The following is a 23,365-nucleotide window of genomic DNA, read 5'->3' on the forward strand; positions in this document are numbered from 1 at the left end:
TCGTTTTGCCCGCATCGCTCCGAGCGCCCGGCAGCCGTGCCCCCCTCCCCCGCTCTCACCCGCCGCGGAGCCCGGCTCTGCGCTGCGTCGGGATGCGTTTGTCCTCCTCGGGGCCCCTCCACGGCAAGGCTGAGCTAATGGCTTTGCCATGAGTGCTGGAAGCGCTGCTCCCAGGTCTGCCCCTCGGGGGCAGGACCAAGCAAACCCGCCACGGCCCCCGGCCCCTCGGCGGGATAGCCCGGGGCGGTCCAGCCAAGCAAGCCCCGGGCTAACCGCGGCGAGCCCCCGGTGAACCGCTCATAGAGCTGCACCACACACCCACGCACGCTCTCATTCCGTCTCCGCGATGCTTTCAAACTCCAGACAGACAGAGCGGGAGGAAAAAAAAAGTAATAAAACCAAACACAAAACCCCACAAGCAGAAAGAAACCGCCCCCCGCCCGCAGCGCGGTGCCCGCCACCGAGCCCTGCCGCTTCCCCCGCGGGACCCCCACCGCCGCCCGGGGGACACGGGGCGGGTGAGAAAGAAACAAAAGCACCTACTCCACAGCAAGGAGCCGCCGAGCGAAGCTCACCTTTCCCGCTTCTCTCCCCGGCCCCTTGCGCTTTAAACTCGAAGGCAGCCGGCGAGACGCAAGAAACGCTCTCAATTTAAAGGAGCCCGGGCTGCGGGCTCCGCCGTGGGGTCGGCAGCGAGCCCCGCTGGGCAGGCAGGGCTCCCCCCGCCGCCGGGACAGGCAGGGCTCCCCCCGCCGCCGGGGCGAGCAGGGAGTCAGCCAGGGCTCCCGGCAGGGCTCCCCCCGTCGCCGGGGCAGGCAGGCAGGGGTCCCCCTCCCCCGGGGCAGGCAGGGCTCCCGGGGTCGCACTCACCGTCCCCCCGCCTCCGGCAGCCGCCGCCGTCCCCCCGCGCTGAGCTGAGCAGACCAGCAGCAGCCGCGCTGCTGCTCTTCATACTTCTGTCCGCTCCGCTCCCTGCTCTCTTTGGGAAACCCTTCTTTTTTTTTTTTTTTTTTTTTTCAATTTTTTTTTTCCTCTCCGAAACCTATTTCCTATATTTCAGCAGTCCGCACAGACTGAACGGAAGTTAAATACTTACTTTTTTTCGGAGGGACGGCAAACGCAGTTCACACTGATTTACCCTTGAAATGCTGAGATATTGTATTACAGCCCTTGGCAGCAAGTTGGTGCTTGGGTCCGTTTCTCTTTTATTATCATTACTCCTTTCCAAGACTCTTGATTATGGAAAAAGAAAAAAAAAAAGGGGGAAAATTTCACATGCAAGATAAAACTCTCTTTTTCTTTAATTTGACTAGTTGTCTCTGGAATCTTTTAATACTTAATAGCACTTCTTTTAATTGTCACTTTTTTTTTTTTTCAGGCTAAAGGAACTTCTTAGGGAGCTTTGCTTTATCACATATTTCTCCAAGATGATTTGATGCCACCTTGCAGTCTATTTTGAACAAAAAAGTATGCTGTTCATAAATTAAACATTCTTACGTTACACTTCTAGAAGAGTGGTGGGTAGAGGTTTTGTTTGCTCTTGTACGTCTGTGCTTCGTTTGCCAAGCTAACTCTTAGCACACCTTCATTTCAGTCATTTCATTCTCACCTTATTTCATTTTCATGACATTTCAACATTTTGTTAAATGTCAGAGATAACCTTCTCCAACTGTTGTTTATTCGCTTATTCCCTGCACAGAGAAGCCCCTTTCGTGAATTCAATAGCGGGAAACAGATGTTCAGACTTCTGCTTCTCTTAATGCATGGATGTAGATTGTCTTGTTGAGTTTCCTAATGGTATCATGTTATCACTTTCCATAAGAGCACTCCAGTCAAACAGCACACTTATTTTTCTCTTTCACAGTGTAGATCCACTTAATTAAATTGTTCTAGCCGAAGAACATTACATATAATTATACTGAAAGAATTGTTTTAACCTGATTGCTGAAACACACATCAAGCTGACCCGTATTTTTTATTTACATTCATTTCTTTGTACTCTGATCTGCTGGGAAAACTTGATTTGCACCATTAATGCCGGGCTATTCCTCAATAATTGCACTGTAAGCAAATTCCTGTTCTCTGAGTAGCAGATGTTCATTTCTGGCCAATCAGAATACACACATATTTTGTAATTTATTGTATTCCTATACTCATATTATGCTGTTCTGATGGCCTATTAACTGCTGTGATGAGTGCTACTTAAATGAGAGCATTTCATCAGCACGCTGATGTATTTAAGTATGATGAGCTCTAGCCATGTACTATGTGAGTAACAGTCCAGATTTAAAGGAACTCCTATAGTTAGCATGGTTAGCATCAATGGTTAGCAACATTTGGATGCCCCTGGGAATGATGGTTTTCTTTGGCTCATTTTTTTTTCTGAACAAGAAATTGAAGAAAAAAGCCCTCAAGTGTCCTAAAAAACACTGGTGTGGAACAGATAAGCAGATTCCTGTATGCACTTAATTATCTTACAGAGGGTTTGTCTGACCTTTCACTAATGAGCAGCTATTTAAACCCAATTTCCGTGTCACCTCAATACAAAAAACAGCTTGATATGAGAAGACCAATTCTATTAAGGCATCTTCTATACTTAAAAGTCCTGGCACTCCATAGAGGAGTTGGAAAACATTCCCCTAAGCAGCAGTTACATCTCCAGTAAAAGCTTCTCAAGGTTCACGTGTACTCTTGAAGTTAAAAGATTCCTACAAAGTTTAGGAGCAACTCTACATAGGGAGTTAAGCTGAGGCTTTTCCAGGTGTCATGCAATAAATCTTGTATGTGCATTTACATGGAAGGGCTGAAAAAACAGTTGGAAGATTTTGAAGACAAAGTTGGTTGTGCACTCCTCGATACGGTCAGTTTGTAACAAAGAATAATTTAACATCAACTGGTAGTAGAAGAGCATGCATTCATAGATACATGTCCTGCCTTTTATTATTTCAGTCATCAGTTTATTACCATCACTTCATAAAGAATTGACAGTAGACTAGCAATATGCAACACCCAGTACAACAGTTAAGCAAAACAAAAACCTGAATGTTATATCAAATCCTATACAAGCAAGACTGAGTGGAACACAGTGCCAAGTGTGCGTCTGAAATGTACATTATATAAATGCTGTGGAAGTTTCAGTAGTGACGCCACAGTTATGAATGCACTGAGATTCACACTTCAAGCAGGACTACTTTTCTGTTTCACACTTAAACATTAGAATGTGGCTTTCAAATTTGACGCAGTAACTTCGGAGACACAGCACAAATAAATTTTCTACATAAGGTTATTTCAATAACATCCTTGCTAAACTTTGTAACGTAAATACACAAAAGTTTCCTTGTGTAATGCTATCAATTTCTTCACTATTCCTCTACACACACAATCTTAGCTCCCCACACTTCCAACTTCCCCTGTTCATGTGTTCTGATAATATTTTTGACACAGCCTACTTCCAAACAGATAAGAGGATGAGTGGCATAGGAATAAATGATGATTTGAAGACAGACATGGGAAAGAGAAGAGAGAAAGGGAGTGAGGAGTTACAGTGAGGAAGGTAAAGCTTGTCTGGGAGTCATATGCACATGCAGGGAGCCTGAGCAAAATTATTACCATGACTAGGACAAAATGGTTCTACACATTGTCATTTAGATAATTTTAACAATAGGAAGGGAATATTAACTCTCAAAATAAATAGAAGAGGGTTCTTTCCAACCCTATGATTCTATGTGTCTAGTTGGCTGAGATGCAGCAAAGATCTAAAGATCTAAGGATGTCATAAACTTTCTATGATTTGTGACAACAGTTCAGGATTAATGATTCTGCAAGATTTACTCTAACTTGGTTACACATTATAAATCCCAATGCATAGATAATTAGAGATGAAATTCTGGAGCATGAGGTCAGCAAGGATGATCACAATGGCCCATTTTTAACCATGAAATTCCTTAGCTCTTTTCTAAAACTGTCTTATAATCACCATCTCTGGTGATTTGCGGATGCTATATCATTCTGTGGCATTATCAGGATTTTCTTAAGAAGGTGGCTTGCAGGTGACTTACAAATGTGGAGAGAAAATTACCTAGAAGGGTTGTCAATGCACGGGGAGCTGAAGCAACAGTCATTAAAGGGGAGGAAGAAAAGAGAGCAGGAGAGGGAGAATGTAGAGAGGAGGTTGAAGTTCTCAGTGGGCAGAGACACAGGTATCTGGTTTGGTGTATCCCTAGGTCATGTTTCCCTGGTGATTTTCCAAATTCCCCAAATACTCCTTTCTTCAGTATGTAATTAGTGTCACAACTGACCATTATAAGAGGAGTGAAATATAATGGATACAATGTAATTCATGACTGGCATCCCAATTATACATCAACTCTTAAAGCACATACGGCCATTAAACAGGACATACCTTGGTCAGCTAAGAGAACAGAAGTGGGAGAGAACAACTGAGGTGAGTAGCAGAAATGATGAATAGTGTAAATTGAGTAGAGAATGTCATACCTGTTGATTTTCTTGCTAGAACATGAAAACTCTATGGAGCAGCCACAACGAGCACAGAACGTGTTTCATAAATGACCTAGCATTGTCCCAATATTATACTACTTCCTTTGCAAAAAGATTTCCATGTCTGCCCTATGGGCCCATGATCGATAAATATATCCTTGTGGAGCTCACTGACAGGTGGCAGATACCACCTAATTTTACAGTTTTGCTAAAACAGTTGGAATATAATATATAAATCACAGTTACAATGTGTCCCGTGTTTGGCAATTTGAAGAATATGTGGAAAAAGCATGAATGGGTAAAACAAAATTAATGCAGTCATGCATGATTTTCTATTTTAATTACCATGAAGATAAGGCATGTTGTAAGTTAGTTACATCATCTGATAATTCAGTTCAATGCATACAATGATTTTGCAATCAACTGAACTTTTACCAGACCTGCAGTGGAATACCTATTTTAAAGCTCTACTAATAAATTGCAAACAATTCCTTCACCATAAAAGTAGTATGGTTTGTCTTTCCACGTTGTAAACTTACTATGCCAGAAATTTACTTTTATTCATATAATTGTACATGACTTAAAATAATTACAATTTTCATGAAACTTTTTTTGGTTTTAATCTTAAATGTGAAACTAACTGCTGTACTCTGAAAAAAGACCCACAAGTTTTCATCATTGTAAGCCTATATAGAAGTTAACTGTTTCTTTTGCATCATATTTACTAAAACACTTCTACTTCTAATCTTTTGTAGTAATCTTCCTCAGTGTCAGCGAAAACACCTGGATGAAACCTGACCCAATAACAGACAGTTTTCTATCATCATGGAGTACACATACTTGAATTGACTTACTATGCACCAGCATATATAGACTGCCCAGAAGCTACAGGTGTATGGTACGTGCATCACTGGGACATATATTATGAAATATGCACCACTGGCACAAAGTGATCACAATTCTGATTTATGCAGAAAGCAATTTTTTGGCTGAGTGTCATAATAGTTCATTTATGGATACAGAGCATGCAGTTGACATGACAAGAAAAATACTGGAGTTGACACAATGATTAGCAGGGCAAAGTCTATGTTCTGTTTGATAATTAAAGTGTAATGGGCTGTCTCTAAACAAACCGGTGCCTTAAACATTAACACGGCAGAATGTTATTATTATTTGTTTCTTAAATATGAGGATCTCAGATACTACATTAGTAAAGATCATTTAAATGCCCACATAGGTCTGATTGGCCTCAAGACACCTTCCTTCCTTCTTCAAGTGAAATCAGTGATACTTAAAGAACTCAGAATTGTCTAACTATAACTCATACTGCACTGCCTTCTCCACCAGACAATGTAGCAACTGAAATGACTCAGGAGACCATATAGCAACTGAAACTAACTCAAATACCTGCCAGAACTAGCCCAAATGTAAATAAAGTGATGGGAAAAATGCATATCTGTTTATTTATCTCTGTTCCTGTTCCTTTTATTTTGCAAGACCCCCAGATTTTGTGCTCGATTTCTAATTGGGATGGAAAAGTCATTAAAATAAGATGCTATCTAAGATCACATAGAAGCATCAGATTTTAACTATGAAGAGCACAAGAACAGCAATGAGAAAAAGAGGATCTAGGAATGCCAACAGCTACCACAGCAACATTGTCTTCTTGTATCAGAAGTGTTCTGGAATCATTTTATCAACTGCTTCTTGTATAGTAGCTGACTCAAAATACGCAAACCAGTTTTCATAGGAATTAACAGGTAAGCGCTGTTCTGTGGGAGGCAATTTACAAACAGACCAGATGCACGTGTCACAGTTTCTTGAAAGCAACAAATTTTCCAGACCAAGAATACCAGAAGATCAATTCCTTATTCAAGAACTCAAAAATTCTTTTAAACTGAAAATGTCTTAACAGAGTAGTAACATCTGACCACCTGCTCCCCCTTTGGCGGGTCAAAATCCTGCCTTCCCTCTTTTTCTCTTTGCCTTTCAATGTCTTCCTTCTCCTCACACATACCCAGGTTTCTCTTAAAATCATCAATATTTGCTGCTTCAATTTCCCTTCCCATTAACTTATTCCCTTTGTTATTGGACTTTGTATGAAAATAACTTGTTGAGTTTCTATTTATAATAAACCAGGACCCAGTTCTGTCCCTAATGTCACCCACAGCAAAACTCCCTTTAACATTAATGAGATCATATGAGGGGTTTTTTTTGTATGTACTTTATAAGAAATAAATTATCAGCATTAATTCCAAATCTGAGAGAACTACAGATGTAGCTTTAAATAGCCACAGATATAGCTTTAAATCTCTTCTTACAGTCCTATGGACTCAAAGTCTTCATAACTTCATCATATCCACTTTGATACTTCCCCACATCACTCTAGTCCATGCTTCTCAGAGACATTATCATAATATTTTACTGAATGGGGAGAAATATATTTCAATAGGATAGTTAGTGATCTGATATCTCTAAATGAAAATGTTACGCTCAACCCAGAAGAAAATATGTGGCATACAGAGGTATCTCTACAGGCCTATGTGAGACAAATACGTCTTCCTTCCCTACTGGCTACCTACTGAAAATACAGCAATTTCATAGAGCTACTTTAGCCTAGTCACTGGAACAACTTCTGCAATCCAATTTAGGATCCTGTTTCCATTTGAAAACGCCACAAAGCAGCAGCTTCTCTGAGTATCTCACAAGTTCAGTTCTACTTCCCTTACATTGTTCTGTCCGTGAAGTAAAAAATGGCAGACAATTAATTCTACCCCACTTGAAGTGATGCATGCTCATGAAACGTGTAATTTGTAATAAACCTGCCTTTGCAAAAACAAAATTCAAGAGCTTCCTTGCCTGGCCAGCAACATAAAGGAAGAGAGACAGGTTGGCCCTTATAGGCAAAAATTAGGTGTTCACTTACATGTCTGTGAGTTTGATTTTCTTGCCACACTGCCTTCATAGTTCTCCCAGCCTTTGTCCTGGTGCTTCTGACACCACTTTTCAGCATTTATTCCTCAACCCTACACTTTCTCCATCAACATTTCAAATTAATTTTCCTCAGAAGCTATTGTTGAGATACTACTTCTGTTGCTATTCCTTTCCAGGTTTTTTCCTCCAACTGCTCAGTTCAAACAGTCAATCTTATACCTTAGGGAATGCTTGGAGTCTAGCATTCCTTTTCATTCTTCTATTAAAGTGGCATCATTGAAGCACCTAATGGAAAGAACACCATTCCCTCTGCACTGTATTACACTGCCAAATGAAACAGGGCGAATGCCAGCTCATTTAATGAGTATAAGTTATTCCTGTCTCATGGGGGTTGGGAGACTTGGTTACTTTTCCCAGGCCTGCAAATTTATCTGTTGCAGGACTTTTGTCAAATCACTTCTAATTTCAGTTTCCCCATTGGTAAAATAGGCAGAGTAATAAAGACTTTCTCTTCTAAAGTAGTCTGACGTTACTGGACAGTGAGAGTTATATAAAGATGGGCTCCATTTATTAATTCAATTTATGGAAGAGTCCTGCACATATTTCCCTTCTCTGTCTTTCCTTCTTCCTTATCCTGCAAGCCACATATCTGGTAAGATGCTATTAGAGAAGGGAAGTAAGGCAGTTTGGGAATAATCTTGGCTCTGGTAATCACTTGCTGTCATAACAAAACAAGAAATGTCTGTGTGATTTTGGGAAAGTTACTTAATCTTCCAGATGCTTCAGACTTCCAATCTGCAAGATTATTAAGTATATCTCAGGAGGGCTGCGAGGTAAGAGACACCTATTAAACATTTTGATGTCACAGACTAAGGATTCAACAGAAATGATAAATACTACTTTTTTAATGTATTACCTCTTTTGCAAGCATTCTTCTTGCTGTGACTAAGTTGCTCAATTCCAGAATAGTCTCTGTAACATTATTCTTCATGTAAGGGCATGTTGTGGAATGGCAGTTCCCTTCAGAAGAATCTTCCCCGTTCACAGCATTACACTCTGAAACGTGATAGGGAAATATCTAATTGCTGACAAGACTAGTGTTTATATTTTGAGTGTGTTTCTTTCAGACAAAAATATGCTTTTGTAATTCTGTACATTTTTAATTTAGGAGGTTATTATTTTGCATAAACATTACTGCAGCACCTGCAATCCACAGATCACCCTTTTCCAGTTTATCTTTGTCTTCATTGGGAATGATTCTTTATCCTTGCCGTTAACCATACCAATGTCAAAATAAGGACTTGGTTTTGTTCAACAGATTTCTTGTTCAGAATAAAAACAAAGCATCATTGCCAAGTGTACACTTTCGGTTTTCTTCTAGGGAGGAGCCTGACATATCTCTGTTTATGCTATAGCCTATGCCTTGGGCATGTTTTCCTAATTGGGTCTGGCTGAAACTGTTCTGCTTTCCTGCTGCCTGTCATAGGCTGAATTACAAACAATGGTGAGACTGGTTACCCAGCTCCCTTCATTAATGACATATGTTGCTGAAATGCATTGAGACAATTTGAGTAAGATCAAATTTCAGACCAACCTTGAAACCAGATGCCCAAAACCAATAATAAGGAGAGAAAGCTATAGACAGAAAGCTTTTTTTTTTTTTTTTAAACTTTGTGAACATTCTAGCCATGCTTGCAAATAAGACCAAGGTCAGAACTGCAGTACTAAAAATCGTCCTCTGTAATCTTTTAATTTAGTACGTTGCTTTTCCTTCATCTGTCACAAGCCCAGGCAAAGAGCACACAAAATAATTACATTAGGAAATAATTCAACAAATGTGAAAAATCACTTGTGCAAAATATCATAGGCCTGGTAGGTAAGAAGAATTAGGAATAAAGTAGACCAAACAGCTAAGACCAAATATTCAGATCAGTTATCTGGATGATATGATAGCATGAGATGCTTAGATGCTAGTAATTCCATATGGAATTCGCTAGCGAATACCGTACTGTGTATCTACCTGTGGCCCTCAGGCTTCATTCAACAAGAAAGTTGAATGGAAAGACAGAAATTTGACATACTTTGGTCTTAGTATACGCAAATGCTAGGGTCTAAATCCATCATAAGGACCTCTTTATTTCCATCCCAGTAGTTATGCATGTGAAATTTTGATCCGTAGAAAAGAAACGTAAGGTAAACAAAAATATACAGTGATCTACCAAGGCATAACTGGTGATCCACATCTGCTGCTGTAACGTACACTAAGTCTTACTGGACATAGATAAAAATCATTACTTTCTTAGGGTAACTTTAATTTTTATTAGTCTAATAATAAAAAATAGATTATGAACAAAATAATAAGTATGGTAGCCTAAGTAGAATGCATAATCATATTTCATATCCTATGATTAAACTGGGCTCACCAGCTGCTTCTTCATGAAATGCTATAAAAGATAGAAATCAGGAGAAATGTCAATGAAGCCAAGAGATTTACACTACTGTGAAAGCGGAGCACGTACAAAAAATGCCAGGCCCACAACATGTAAATTTTAGAAAAAGGAGTCTGGAATATCTCTGCTTGAAAAGACACTGAAAAATAAAATAAAATCTAACAAAACCTCACAGTTTTGCAAAGTTCAACAAAACTTTCCCTAGGGAGTCAGAACAATTCCATGGATTTTGCTGAACGTGGCAGTAATTTGTATACAGTCCAGTTACAACTGACTGGGTATGTTCAGTGAGCTGTTAAGAACTGGGATGTTGAATCACTTCGGGGACAAATTTAATGGGAAATCCATGACCAAATCTGATGGATTAAACTTCTGTTTATGTCTGTTAATATTGTAACTGGAGGAATACTTGGAATAGGCCTGAAGCCACTGTTTGCAATTTACTAATTAAAACAGCATGTAAAATAATAATAAAAAAATTGAAATAACATCTATATTTTTATTTTTGACCAATATCTTTGCCAGCTTTCCCATCAAGCTAGTAAATTCAAATTACTTGAGATAGCGATACATTGGCTATAGTAGCAAGTTAGGCAGAAGGCACCTTGTTGCAGGACAAATTACCTAGAATCAATGTGCTGTGTGTAACATTACGCATTTAGTATGAAGCCTAAATACATGTGTTGAAACCATTCCCATGTGAAATCTTTGCAAAAACAGTAAAAAGAACTTGGAAACCAGGAAGGACAAAATGTGATTAGAAATAGTTATATATTCAGAGAAGCAAACAAAACAATATAACGTAAGCAAAAGGAGAAACAAATGATTTTGTGTTTGGATATTGACGCACGCTAAGCCTACTGTCTGAGGAACCACTGCATCCTACCAGGCAGTCTCTAGCTTTCCAATTCTTCCTCTTCTGCAGTTCTTCCCACATCAGCAAGAGAAAAGGTAATTTTGAACCAGGCCATGTATCTCAATCTTGTCAGCAGGATAGCGACTGACACGATCCTTTCTTCTTTTCCAAGTCCTTTGAATAGAACAAGTCAGAGAAGAGCTGCTCAAACTGGTGAGCATTCATTCAAACTAATAAGAAGAGGTTCAAAATATTTCAATGGAAGGCTGGAAACTGCCTTTATGCAAAGTTAAACCTCCCAAACAAATTCTCTGCTTAGAGTAAAAATTTTCCTGAGGTAAAAGTAACTCTCCTTCGTCAACATTACTACAGAATTAGAATGCTTTTTTGAAAAAATTTTCGAAGAAATGTTTCATTTTTTAGATCTTTAAAATAAGTTCATTTTAAAATTTTCATTTAAGTAAAAAATATTAAACAAAACACACTGATTTTCTCTAAACTAACATTTTTATTTATCCCAAGTCATTTTATTTGATAAGTTCATTCAGCAGAAAATTCTAACCCCTCATTCATAGGGAAATCATTGTTTGATAACAAAGACTATTTGTACTATTCCCCTGGATAAACTTTTCTGTACTATAGTTCACAGCATCTATCCACTAGGACTGCAGTATTTAGGCAAGTTATACCCAGATTATACACAGTTAAATTTCCCATGTAAAGGTTCTGTCATGACTATTGCCAGCTGCACAAGATGCTTTCACTAGATGAACGAGTACCCCTAACTGGGATACAAGCATCCCTCTTAATACTTCAATTTCCAAGACCTCTTAAGACCCTTAGGCGTCTGGTTCCCAGTGACTTGCTATTGTGGTAAGGCGCCTAACTCCCTTAGGTATTTTTGAACTGTCAATCATAGGCAAGTTTGGTCTGGAAGACGTGATCCATATTGTCCCTTTTCTAAGAACTATTAGATCCAACTCTTCCTACAAAAAGCAAGGGAATCAATTCCAGCCCTCAAGGCTCATAAGTTATCAATTAACAGAACTTCACGCTCTTTCTAAACACTTGATGAGCATCAGCATTTCACAGAAAGAAAACATATACAAACAATAACTTTTCATTGTTTCATGAGAGTTATTTTCTCCATGCAGAGTATAAAACTCCAGCACATTCATTACAGTAATAATTCCTTGATGTAGTTACAAATGTATTTCTCTCAAACTAATGAAGTTACAAACTATTGTAATATCAAGAAATATGAGGACGCTTGCAGCGGTGGTTTCAACTAAGAATAGTATTTTCACTGTTTTCATTAGAACAAATTGAATTAATATGAATTTGATCATTTCCAGGTTTAAAATTGGATGGTTGTTACCTTTTATTTAACCCCTAAAATGGGACCTTTAATAAAGCAGACCTCTCTCTCAGACTTTTTCCTTAATTCTAGGAATTCATCTTTACCCATCACCTTCATCCTATCCACAGGTATGAACTACACAGCAATTTTTTCCTCCTGGCTTTTAGGTTTATGCAAGTATCCTACATGCTACAATCTCATCTCTGCCTTTTTTTTTTTTTAAACCCATTGTTATTCTTTTCTGCAATTACAATGCATTGTTTTAGCACTGCTAATTACCTGTCTTATTGAGAAAGCTAACGGCAATGTCTCAGGTCCAGCTATGAACTAGGATATTCTAATATACCTGTTACATGCATTGTGATGCTTTTTGGATATACACAAAGGCTCCTTCACCATTATACAAATCCTTAAGTGTGGTTCAGCGCTGGACCAGGAACCTAGTCAGACAACCAAAATAATATAGAATTAATATGAAATACACAAATCCTAACTGCTGTGGAAAACTGTAACACCAGATCCAAATATTTTGGTTTCTGGGCATTTTTACTAATGAAATACCAGTATTTTCTGTAAAATGTGGGGGAAACTTCTTCTTAACGAAAACTATTAAGTTAAAAACTCTGGAGCTAAGAAAAAAATCTTAAGTCTGTGTTTATTTGGCCTGCCCTTTCTGCAGAAAAAAAATCAGTATCAGGACAATATGACAGTTATGGTAGTGGTTTCTGTGATATGAGAAGCTTACCATCAGGAAGGTCTTGTCAAAACCTGCCAGAGGCATTTCCCAGAGACAAGTACACAACTCATTATTAACAAGCAGCCTCAATAGAAACCAAAATTGTTTTACCGTACTATTGATCATATAAGCAGCTGTATCAGTTTTAATGATTTGCTTTCAGAGGATGCTATGAGTATAGATAACAGAAACCAGTATTCCTTTATATGCGTTTAGATAAATAACCAAAAAAAACCCTTAAACTTTTCTCAAATAGGAAGAAAAATCCCTTCAAAGTTTTGCATTAACATTTGCTTAATTCAGCCATTTGTATGATTTTTTTCATGGGATGTTCTTCTTGGTATACTAGGATAGAAAAAAGTAAAATCTTTTAATCATTAATGAGATTAACATATAAGCCCCCATTCACTTAAGTAATGATACTTACTATCCCACTCTCCCACATTTGCTTCACAGTGAAAAGGATGTTAATATGGAAAATTGAATTCCTCTGTAAATACTAACCAATGAGCTTCTTAGCAAAGACTGAAAAAAATTTATGTATATATTCTGTGGTTTCCATTTCCTTGGCTTTATTGTTTTTATGTAAATTCTCCCAGGACATTTCAGGTTATACGTCTGGAAACCCCAGCCATCCAGCAGAGGAAAGGTTGAGAGAATAATGAGAAATGTGCTGGAAGAATTCACATAAAAGCTTTGGAGACATGAAAATGGAAACAACAGATACTTAAAAGCCTTAGTGCTCAAAAAAAGAAATGTCTATCCAGCATGTGCATGTGTGTGTGTGTTAATGTAGCTATCTCTCTATACACAGACATGTATTATTCGTAAAGACACTGTACAGAGCTATGAAGGAGCGATAGTAGTATACCTGATAATTTAAGATGTTTTCGGGACATTAGGGCAATGAAAGTGAAAAATCCAAGTGACTTATGTTATTAGAACCCAGACATATGTAGTTGTCTTGCATTGAGTTTCATATATCTTTTTATGCAAGTGAAAAATACAACCAATTCCAACATGAAAGCGTGTTTATAAGATCTCCCTGTACTCTTGTGAATGACAGCAATTTAACTGTCATGGAAACACACAGAATCTATGAGTAGGAAAGAATTTTTAGATACTATTCTCAAATGTACAGATCCCCCCCCCCCCCCCCCGCCAAATACTCTTAAAGACACTTCATTGTTAAATACTAAACCTGAGATGCTAAACCAAGCTTATCCTCGTGTGCTTGACTTCATACAAGTACAACAGCATTATATATCAAAATTACAAACCTTTAGCCAGAGACAGTGTTTTATGACTCAGGCTTTATGGAATATTATTTTCAGACGATTCTGATATGATGGTCTTCGAAACAGACAGCTCTTTAAGATACTACTTAACAGGTACCCTAATAAGGGGGGATGGGTTCAAACTGCCTCAGAAGGCTCAATCTATGCACCTGATCCTATAATAAAAATACTTAACATAAGTAACTAAGAGTTTTCTTGGCTTAAAGGAAAAGCCTAGAAAAAGGCATGCAGACAAACACTCTACTAAGTACCTGCTGTGATCTATCAAATCCACCACCACAACAGACAGCAAATAAAACCTCTCTAAAAGGTATCACAAACAATGGCAAGTAGTCAAAGCACGCAGCTTAATACCTTACCATTCATCAGCTGAGCAACATTAACTGCCTGCATGCATGCTCTTATCCCATGGCAAATGTAAGCTAAAACGCATTAGCTCAAAAAACCTGAAGGCAAAACTAGTTGTAGCTAACACACACTTAACAACTGTAACTGGTTTTGGGGTGCACACACGATCATTTAATGCGGCTCACCTGGTGAGAGGGATGTTCACAAGTGTGTAGTAACTTCACCACTTCTAATCAACTATTCACAGTGAGAAAAAGGTGGCACAATTTGCCACTCAATTTTACTTACTTTTATGTTTATAATACTGAAGAGCTACACCCTAGATTAGTAGCTTTACCAGTATAGTCCTGACTCGTAGTATCAAAATCAGAAATGGGGCTAGGCAGCAAAGTCTGTCTGTTTATATGTTTAGTTTCCTAAAAAATCAGTTTTGGTATAGCTAGACATAAGCAAAATTCCTAATTAGAGTGGGTTTTCACTCTAGTGCATTTTACAACTACTGCTTGATCATTGACATCAGTTACTCAAATCATAGGTCTAACTCATTGCAAACAGGCATTGCTATTAATACATTGATACACTACAATCAGCACATGCAGGACTTACCACACTATCCTAACTGAAGCATAGCACAAAAAATTTCAGGGGAAATTTCAGGGGAAAACCCCCTGACAGATATGCCTTTTGTACACTCTGAGTCTTATGCTGATGTACAAATTAGTAGGTTCAATACCTTTATTATGCAATATGATCGTAGACTTATTCTGTTCTCATTCCAAAAGCCTACCACAACCTTGCTAGTTCTTGAGATGTAAGAGTTTACATTGACAAAAAAATTCTAAAGGACTTCACCAGAAAGTATGGAGGGGCTGACAGAGTCTACCAGGTACTGGCTTGACTAATAACTTCATTTTCCCCACAGTGTTTGTTGCAGAAACAGGAAGAAATCCTACAAGAACGGTCCACGAGTTCAGAATTATCAATATGCATAAGTCGCTATATAATGAGTGTGGCAACCTTATTCCCAGCACACAGTTAGAGGCAGCTAAACAAACCTACAGTTAAAAAGTGAATATTAGTGCCAGAAATATAGATGATCGTACATGTCTCCCAATGTATTCATTTTTGTAATTTGAAATAACACCTCCTACCTAAGAAAAGACCATTTTGGAGTTTTATAATGCTAGGTATACTGAGTAAACAGAGTACTAAATTTTTATTCAGGAGAAATAGTATAACCATGTTACAGCCAATATGACTTCTGAGAGGAAGAAAAATACAACAATGGAATCCAGACTTCTGGCTAGTTTGACCAATTTTGCTTCAAAACTGATATTCCCTGCCAGGGTGAATTTTATTGGCTCCATAACCAGAGTAAAGAAACTCACTAGTTCCATAAAACTTCATATGAATCTTTTACTTGACTTCTCCACTTAGATAAAACAGCACAATAATTCATACAAAATGCAGGGCTTGTGAAACGGTTTTGCAGTGCTTCACTGAAAAGTGGGCTTGTTTTCAGGGAGCTGTGGAAATGACTTCCCAGATTCTGTATCTAACAGACACTTTTCTTACTTACTCAACAACTTTCTTTGCCATGTATCTTATCAATCAAAAGCTGTAATAGAGAAACATTTACTACAGCTTAACACGACAATAGATGAAAACTCTCAAAGACTGTTTTCTTATTTTAATGCTCATTTTAGAGATGAAAATAAAAGATAGATTTCATTGGTGAAAAAAAGGAAAGAAAACCCTCAGAACCAAAACCCACAACGCAAGAAACACTAGCTATCCCTGTTCACAGTACTGTAGCTACTTGCAAGAAGCATATAGCAGAGAGCTTAAACAATCTGACGTGTTGCAATTGTAAATCTGTACTCTAGCCTATCATACAAAAATACGTCCTGTTCTCTCTTCCATTTTCTGCTTTGCTTTTAAATCACACAAAACAAAGAGGTTACTTTTCAGTAGTGATAATTCTTCAAAATAGTTGAAAAAAAGCTATTTTAACATATTTCCCCATCCTTCCTTCATAAAAGGAAGCCTCATGTGCTCACACATGTAGTCTGTACTATTTGCTTTAAGATATCTTTGTGGGTTCCATTTTTTGTTAGAAAAGAATCAAGAGACTGCATAGTTTATGCGACATGAAATACACACACAAACGCAACATAAAACAGTATGAGAGGCTACTACAAGAGTCATTAATAGGGGAAGCAAATTGATATTAAACAACCAAAGACCTATGTGGGGCCCAGAAGTGAACTTTCAGGGATTTTTTTCTTAAAAAGTAATCAAGCTAAGTAGGAAAGCACCTACACACACACATACAGCTACCTGAAAAATTCACTCACCACTCTATCCACCGCAACCCCCTCCCATCTCTGTGCTCTGACATCCTGGCCCCACCTTTCCCATCCTCTTCCACATTAACTCTTTACCTCACCTCTTCAGTCTTGCAGTGCTTACCTCCTAAGTATCTCTCTACTATCCCAGAGATGTTCCTTAGGCAGAAAAACAACTCAGCACTGTACAGGTACCTTTAAATAACACCTACACAACCCAGCAATACTATCAGGTAGCAATAGACTTATCGCAAGCTGATAGACAGCAACTACAAAATGCAAACTTTGATGCTGTTTATAGGAAAAAACCCTACAGCTACTCAAACTACAACTAAAACTGATCATAGAAGAGAGAGTACCAGCACTTAAAAATTACAGGAAAATAATTCACCTGTGAGAAAGAAACCACGTTTGTTCAATTTAATTTGATTACTACATGGCACCAGCATCAGCAGATCAATCAACAGATAAATAGATTCCAGTCTTACAGTGGAAGACCCCAAAACACATTCTGAAAGTGGCTAGGCTCTCAAATAATAACAAAAAACTTGGAGTAGAAAGGGAGTTCTTTTGATGGTGAGTGTGGAAAAATAATTATTATTTTTAAGGGCTATTGTAGTGTAACAATTTATTACATGAAGCATAACCATCTCAGTGTTACCTTTTTTCTTTTGTTTGTTCCTTGAATTCATCTTCTAATGCAGAACTCTCCTGTTTCTCAGATCAGGCTCTATTTTTCATTATATTCATCAACTGTGCCCCGTCATGACTGAAGACTCCAAATACAGCTGCAATACGTAGAAATACATAAATGTCTCTTTGCATGAACCATTTTATTACAGAGATGTCAAACTGTATCCCCTTGATGAAAAATGCTCATAGACTTTTCATCCTAATTTGAGACAAAACCAAGTGCTGAAATATTCAGAGTTTTTTGTAAAACGGAAATTCCATTTTTCAGTCAGCTCTGCAGAGACCCATTAGAACAAGCAGGCCATCTCCCTTCACATGCAAGAGTATTCCAGATACCATATTACTCAGTGTTTTTTCCAGTCTGGTTAGACTTTCACAACCTGTTTTTGTTAGTTTCCTGGTGCTGCAAATGTGATTATTTGATTTCTTTCAACTGAAACATACTGAGACATTCACAGGATATAAAACCATATACTTCATCCAATAAAGAAAAAGAACAATAATGTGCAAGATTCCTTGTGAAAAGTTTTCTGACATAAAGGGAAATATCTCTTCTCTTCTTCATGACACGGACCATATGCGCCTCCAAAAATATCCTTCACTAAAATAGAACGTGGGTCTGGAATTCACTGAAACTGTTTTGTTCCTGTATGCCACAGCACTTAATTCAAGAGACGCTGCATTAAACCTAACTGAGAGGCCAAAGTACATAATATGTAATCATATTCAAACCATTTCAGGTTTCTATCACTTTTCCATTTAAGTAAAGCATTAAGTAAAAGATGCTAAAATGTAGCACTCAGTTGTATGTAACTGCAAAGTTTGCGTGTTCCATCTTATCTTTAATGTATATTAGTTTATAATATGCTTTGGAGTATATGGGCATGGCAGATGAATTTATTAATAGCAAAAGCAATTCCATTGTTAACAATGCAACAAATCTCTAGCCACCTGTATCCAATTTCATGTTTATTACTCCAGAAATAGTTAACAGAAAGCTTAAAAGAGATTTTTCAGGAGAAAAACATCTATTTTATAATGATACTTTACAATACACTACGTTCATAGATACTGAGGGATTGTTATGAACTCCTTCAACCAGAAGGGCCATAGAATGTCACTCTAATTCCTGTATTAGGCCCTTAACCTACAGGTCATCTAGATCATCAAGTCTATAATGCCTTTTTTTCTACCATAGGTGACTGAAATAAGAAAATAGGATAACAGCTCTGTTATCTTGAGAGTATTTGAGAAGGAGCTTTCCTAAATAACCACCCAGGGCAGTCCAGGGGAAGATTTGAAGAGGGGAGACTTGTATCTAAACCCTTACTTACAATTTTCTTGTTCTCTCTTTTGCTTTACTTTGGAAGTACAATGTCAATTAGAGAAGCTGGTCACCAACTGCTAGCAGTCACCTTTAGGGCAGAGGTCTGTGGCCAGGGGACAAGGTCTGAGCATGTTGCTAGCAAGGCATGAGACTAACGGGTTCAGTGGCTCTGTTCACCCGCTTCAGTTTTCCTTAGCAGAAAATAAAGCAGTTGTGGGTCTCTTTCTTGTCTTTCACCCATGTTAGTGTGAAGTCTGGTATAACTCAGAGGCTACAAGAGTTGTGTATGTTACTATTTGAGCTAATGAATATTTGCTGATATTCTACTGCACGCTCACTCCGTAACCCAAAAATGCAGTTCATTTAGACAACAAACTCGGGGGAAACCATTTCCAGCACTAAGATATGTGAAAGAAAACATGAGTTCTGCATAAGAAGAAGAGTATTATGGCTTGCCCTACAATATTGTAGCATTAAGTTTGGTTTCTCTTTCTGGTTCCTGCAGTAAATTCCAGTCAGACCTCATTGCTCTTGCCTTTCAGAAAGCCCTTACCAAAGCAGGTTCTCAGGCAGGCTGGCAGCAGGATTTGTGTTGTCCCTCATAACCATCACTCAAGGGGTGGGCCATGGGGCCACGTCCTGCCCGGCGTGGTGAGGAGGGAACGGCCCCCCACAGGCCCAGCCCCGGGCACTGCTGCAGCCGATGGCACCAGCATCTCACCAGGCCTCTCCACTGCCTCCATACCCACTCAGTGGTAATACTCAGTGGTTTCCTCAACATGAGGAAAAACAACTTTACTCTGAGGGTGGCAGAGCACTGGAACAGGCAGCCCAGAGAGGCTGTGGGGGTCTCCTTCTCTGGAGATGTTCAAAACCTGCCTGGATGTGTTCCTGTCATGCTCTAGGTGACCCTGCTCTGGCAGGGGGGTTGGACTAGATGATCTCCGAAGGTCCCTTCCAACCCCTACCATTCCGTGATCCAGTGACCAGGATTATGCCACGGGGCTCATGAACACCCTGAGGAGCACCCAGCAGCTCCCAAAGCTACCAGCTCTACCCCGCTGCCTTCCCGCCATTACCTCACCCCCTCAGGAGCAGGGGGCAGCAGGGGGCACCTGCAGAAGCTGCTGGAAGCTGGTCCAGCCTGGCCTGCTCCCTTCCGCACCGTGAGGGGACGCTGAGCGTGGCAGGTCTGTTGTGGGGACGAGGATGGAGGGAAAGGACCTGTCTCCCAGCTTGGCAGAAGCCCTCGAGGCAGCAGACGTGAGGAAAGCACCAGAGAACGGTTGCTCCAAAGGGTAAGCTGCATCCTGCAAGTTATGCCAAATACCTCTAGCCTGCCATGTAAAACTGTCCTTTGGCTGGTGGAGGCGGGAAAGGGAGAAGGGGTCACCTTTCCTCGATACAGATGGGAACAGTTACAGCACATTTCCACCATGCTGTCTGGGAGGCATCTGTGAGGGAAACCCTGTCTGGAAAGCCAGGGCAGGAGTCAGCCATTAGTTCTACGAGAAGTGCCAGGCTGCTGCCTGCCCACAGACTGTAAGTACCTCAGGGAACCGCTAATGAACTACAAAGCCATTAGTAAGTAGGGCAAGCCCAGCCGTGCGGGCTGAGCAGGGTCCCACCCTGGCAGGGTGCCAAGCTGCAGGCAGCGCTGGGGAGCTGCACATTGAGTTCACTATGGCTGCCCTCCAGGGAGCGGTGTACCATAAAAATGGGGAAATACCCCCAGATGCTTGCTCTTGAAGAGTTTTATTTTTTTAAGGGGCATTTAGGAATATTATTCTAAGGTTTACTCTAAGCTTCTTAGCTGTTTGTTTGTTTTTTTTAAAACTTCGTAATCCTGCTCGGTTTTTAACGCTTGAATTCGGCTCAATTTCCCGCCCTTCCCTGAGGCATCAGGCATACACGACCGGCGGAGGAAGCCGGTTCAAGTCTCCTTTAAGGGAAAATCAATCCGAATCGGATTGACGTCAAATTCGTCCAATAGGATTACAAATCACCCCCTCCCCGGTTCTGATTGGCTGTAGTTCCCGGCGGGAGGTGGGACTTCTGCTCAAACCGGTGGCGCCAAGGCCAGGCCCGGCCGCCATGGAGGCCGTGCTGGAGCAGGTGGGGCAGCTGCCCGCGCTCCTGGCCGTCTCCCGCTCCGCGCTGGTGCGGGACTGGGACTCCCTGACCCTGGACAGGGCTCTAGAGTGGGCTCGGTATTTCCAGCACCTCCACGACCGCTTTCGTACTCGGCCTCGGCTCCGGGAGGCCCTAGGACGGCGGCTGCGGCGGGGTCAGCCGAGCCCACTGCTGGGCTTCCCCCACCTGGGCCGCTGCCCGCAGCTGCTGGGCCTAGCACTGCTGGAGAACCGTGCTCTGCCGCACGCCGCCTGCCGCCGCCTGCTCCGCAGCCTGCTACAGCCTTCTGGGGAGGAGGCCGGCCCCGAGCCCCACAGCTTAGCACTCCTCGCCCGCCGGAAGGCCGCCTCCCGCCTGCTGGCGCTGCCCCGCGGCCCGCCGCGGCCCCCGGAGGGGCTGGAGCCGCAGGTGCAAGCGGAGGCGCAGCTGCTGCTGAGCCGGCTGCGGGAGGAGGGGGAGGAGGCTGAGCCGGTTGGAGAGGCTGCGGGGCGGCTGACCTGGCTGTCAGGTGTCCTGGAGCAGCTCCCCCAGCCTCGGGCCTTCGAGGTGGTGGCGGCGGTGCTGCTGCTGGTGAGGCAGGGGAGTGGCGCTGAGCAGGCCGAAGACAGGGGTCAGGATGGGAACAGCCTGAGCGGAAGCCAGGCGAGTGCAACAGGAGACGAATATGCTGCCGGGCCCCTGTTTACCTGGCTGCTGGGGAACCTAGGGCGATTTTCGGCCTTTTGTCTTTTCCTCCCAGGCTCCCTTCTTGCCTCCCTAGCTGGTCGCCATTCCCAGTTCAGCAGGCCTTATTTGGACCTCTTAACCGTCTGGGGAAGCCACTTGCTCTATGACCCCTTGAAGGGACAGTGGGTTAAAAGTTGTCTTGACAAGGCTGAATTGTCCTGGGAGGAGCTGAGGGAGCGCTTCACCTGCCTCTGTCAGGGATCTGCGTTGCTCAGGGGACAGACCCAAGCTGCTCTGAAACTCCTGAAGGCACAGGATGGAGACTTTAAAGTCCGTGGCCTAAGTGTGTGGACTGACTTACTGATGGAAGTAGAGGAATATCTGAGGAAAGCAGCAGAGCGCTAATGCATGAACACAAAAGCAATATGAAAACTTCTGAAATCCAGCAAATCTGCTTAACTATTTGATATGAAAGGCAAGCAAACCATATCTCACTTTGAGTTGAAAACCAAGCATTGTTGTGACTGCTGATCACACTGTTTCTGACTGCGTGTGAAGTCTTTCGGGGGGGCCTGGTGCTTTCTTGTAATTGTGCTACTAATTCTGGTCACTGCAGGAAATGTCTTCCTTTTCAGTACTTGCTGTTCACCTAATAAAATGAAGTAAATTCTTTCTGTTTCAAATATAGAACAGTTTTCTGTTTAGAAAATAATACAGTTCAGATATGGTCATGGTAGTTTTGTCTCTAACTGTTGGAGGCTAACCAAAAGCTCAAAGGGAAGGTGGAATTTCCAATGTGAAAATCCCAAATTCAGGGTTGATTTAGTAGTGTCTGTCTTCATTGTGTTGTCTGCTCCGGTGGCCGCTTTCATGCTTCTGTAGCTCATGCATATGACGCAGCCCTTGGGTCTAAGTGAAAGTGAGAGAAAGCCAACTGGAAAGCTTTTTGAAAAGTTCTAAAATTAGAAGGCTTTATTAGTTGCTATGTTATATGATAATATGCAAGTATTTCCCAAGAGAACTGCATTAAAATGTAGGGTGTTCTGTGTGGTTTTCTTCCTTTTTCCATAGTCTGTTGCATGATTTTTATTTCTGTTTTGTGGAACAGAAAAGTGAGTGAATGACAAACTTTTTATTAGATGACGGTTTGGGGTTTTTTTACTTCATTCTTTTATGTTTAATCAATTTCTGTGAATAAAACTTGATCAGGGTAGTTTCTGTCTTACCTTATCACTGTCATCTAAAATGAATGCTGTAATGCAGAGGTAACGTGTTCCTGTGTATTTACCTCTGTAAGCTAGTATTCCAAAGCAAGCAGTGTGATAAGAGATAGAACAGTTGAGGAAGATGGGGGAAATGTATGCAAATACTGCAAAAAGAGGTCTTCATTAACCTTTTGTGGGGAGTACCTGTCAAAGAGTTCCTGTAGCCCATGTTCTTAAAGGTTCGAGGTGAGTTGAGACAGCTCTTCTCTCTTCTGTTGCTGAAGTCCCTTTAGGAAGGGTTAGAAGGTGCTTTGCTTCTGCTTATGAGCTTAAAAAAGCAACCAAGACATTAAAAGGTGAAAACTGGATTTGAAGCTAATTGAGGTAGTAGTCTGTATTACAACATAAAATAGTGTATATAATTAGGGCAGATATTTCTGTACCGTGACACTAGAGAGGGAGGAATCTTGTGATTTTAAAATGGAAACAATTAGTACAAAGGGATGAATATTGC

General features: G+C 40.7%; 2 protein-coding genes across 6 annotated transcripts in view; one reads left to right on the top strand and one right to left on the bottom strand.

The window, feature by feature from the left end:
* Nucleotides 1–16,986, bottom strand: part of GAS2 (growth arrest specific 2) — a 118,462-nt gene extending 101,476 nt beyond the window's left edge. Inside the window, exons 1-2 of one of the 5 annotated variants that reach the window (XM_074586280.1) lie at nt 16,952–16,986; nt 871–1,232 (exon numbers count right to left, since the gene is read on the bottom strand). The gene's annotated coding sequence lies outside the window, so the exon portion shown is untranslated. Of the gene's footprint in view, nt 1–59; nt 316–575; nt 620–870; nt 1,370–16,951 lie in introns of those variants that run through there. The other 4 variants (XM_074586283.1, XM_074586285.1, XM_074586284.1 and 1 more) reach the window with 4 other exon arrangements.
* Nucleotides 16,987–20,620: 3,634 nt separating this feature from the next.
* On the top strand, nt 20,621–22,785 carry FANCF (FA complementation group F). Its single transcript, XM_074582471.1, has one exon. It carries the CDS (start codon nt 20,942–20,944, stop codon nt 22,049–22,051), a length of 1,110 nt encoding a protein of 369 aa, XP_074438572.1. The 5' UTR covers nt 20,621–20,941; the 3' UTR covers nt 22,052–22,785.
* The last annotated feature ends 580 nt before the right edge of the window (nt 22,786–23,365 follow it).

Source organism: Larus michahellis, chromosome 4, assembly GCF_964199755.1.
Source record: "Larus michahellis chromosome 4, bLarMic1.1, whole genome shotgun sequence".
NCBI classification, from domain to species: domain Eukaryota; kingdom Metazoa; phylum Chordata; class Aves; order Charadriiformes; family Laridae; genus Larus; species Larus michahellis.

Coding starts and splice junctions, on each gene's coding strand:
- FANCF (XM_074582471.1), top strand. CDS start 20,942: ATGGAGGCCGTGCTGGAGCAGGTGGGGCAGCTGCCCGCGCTCCTGGCC.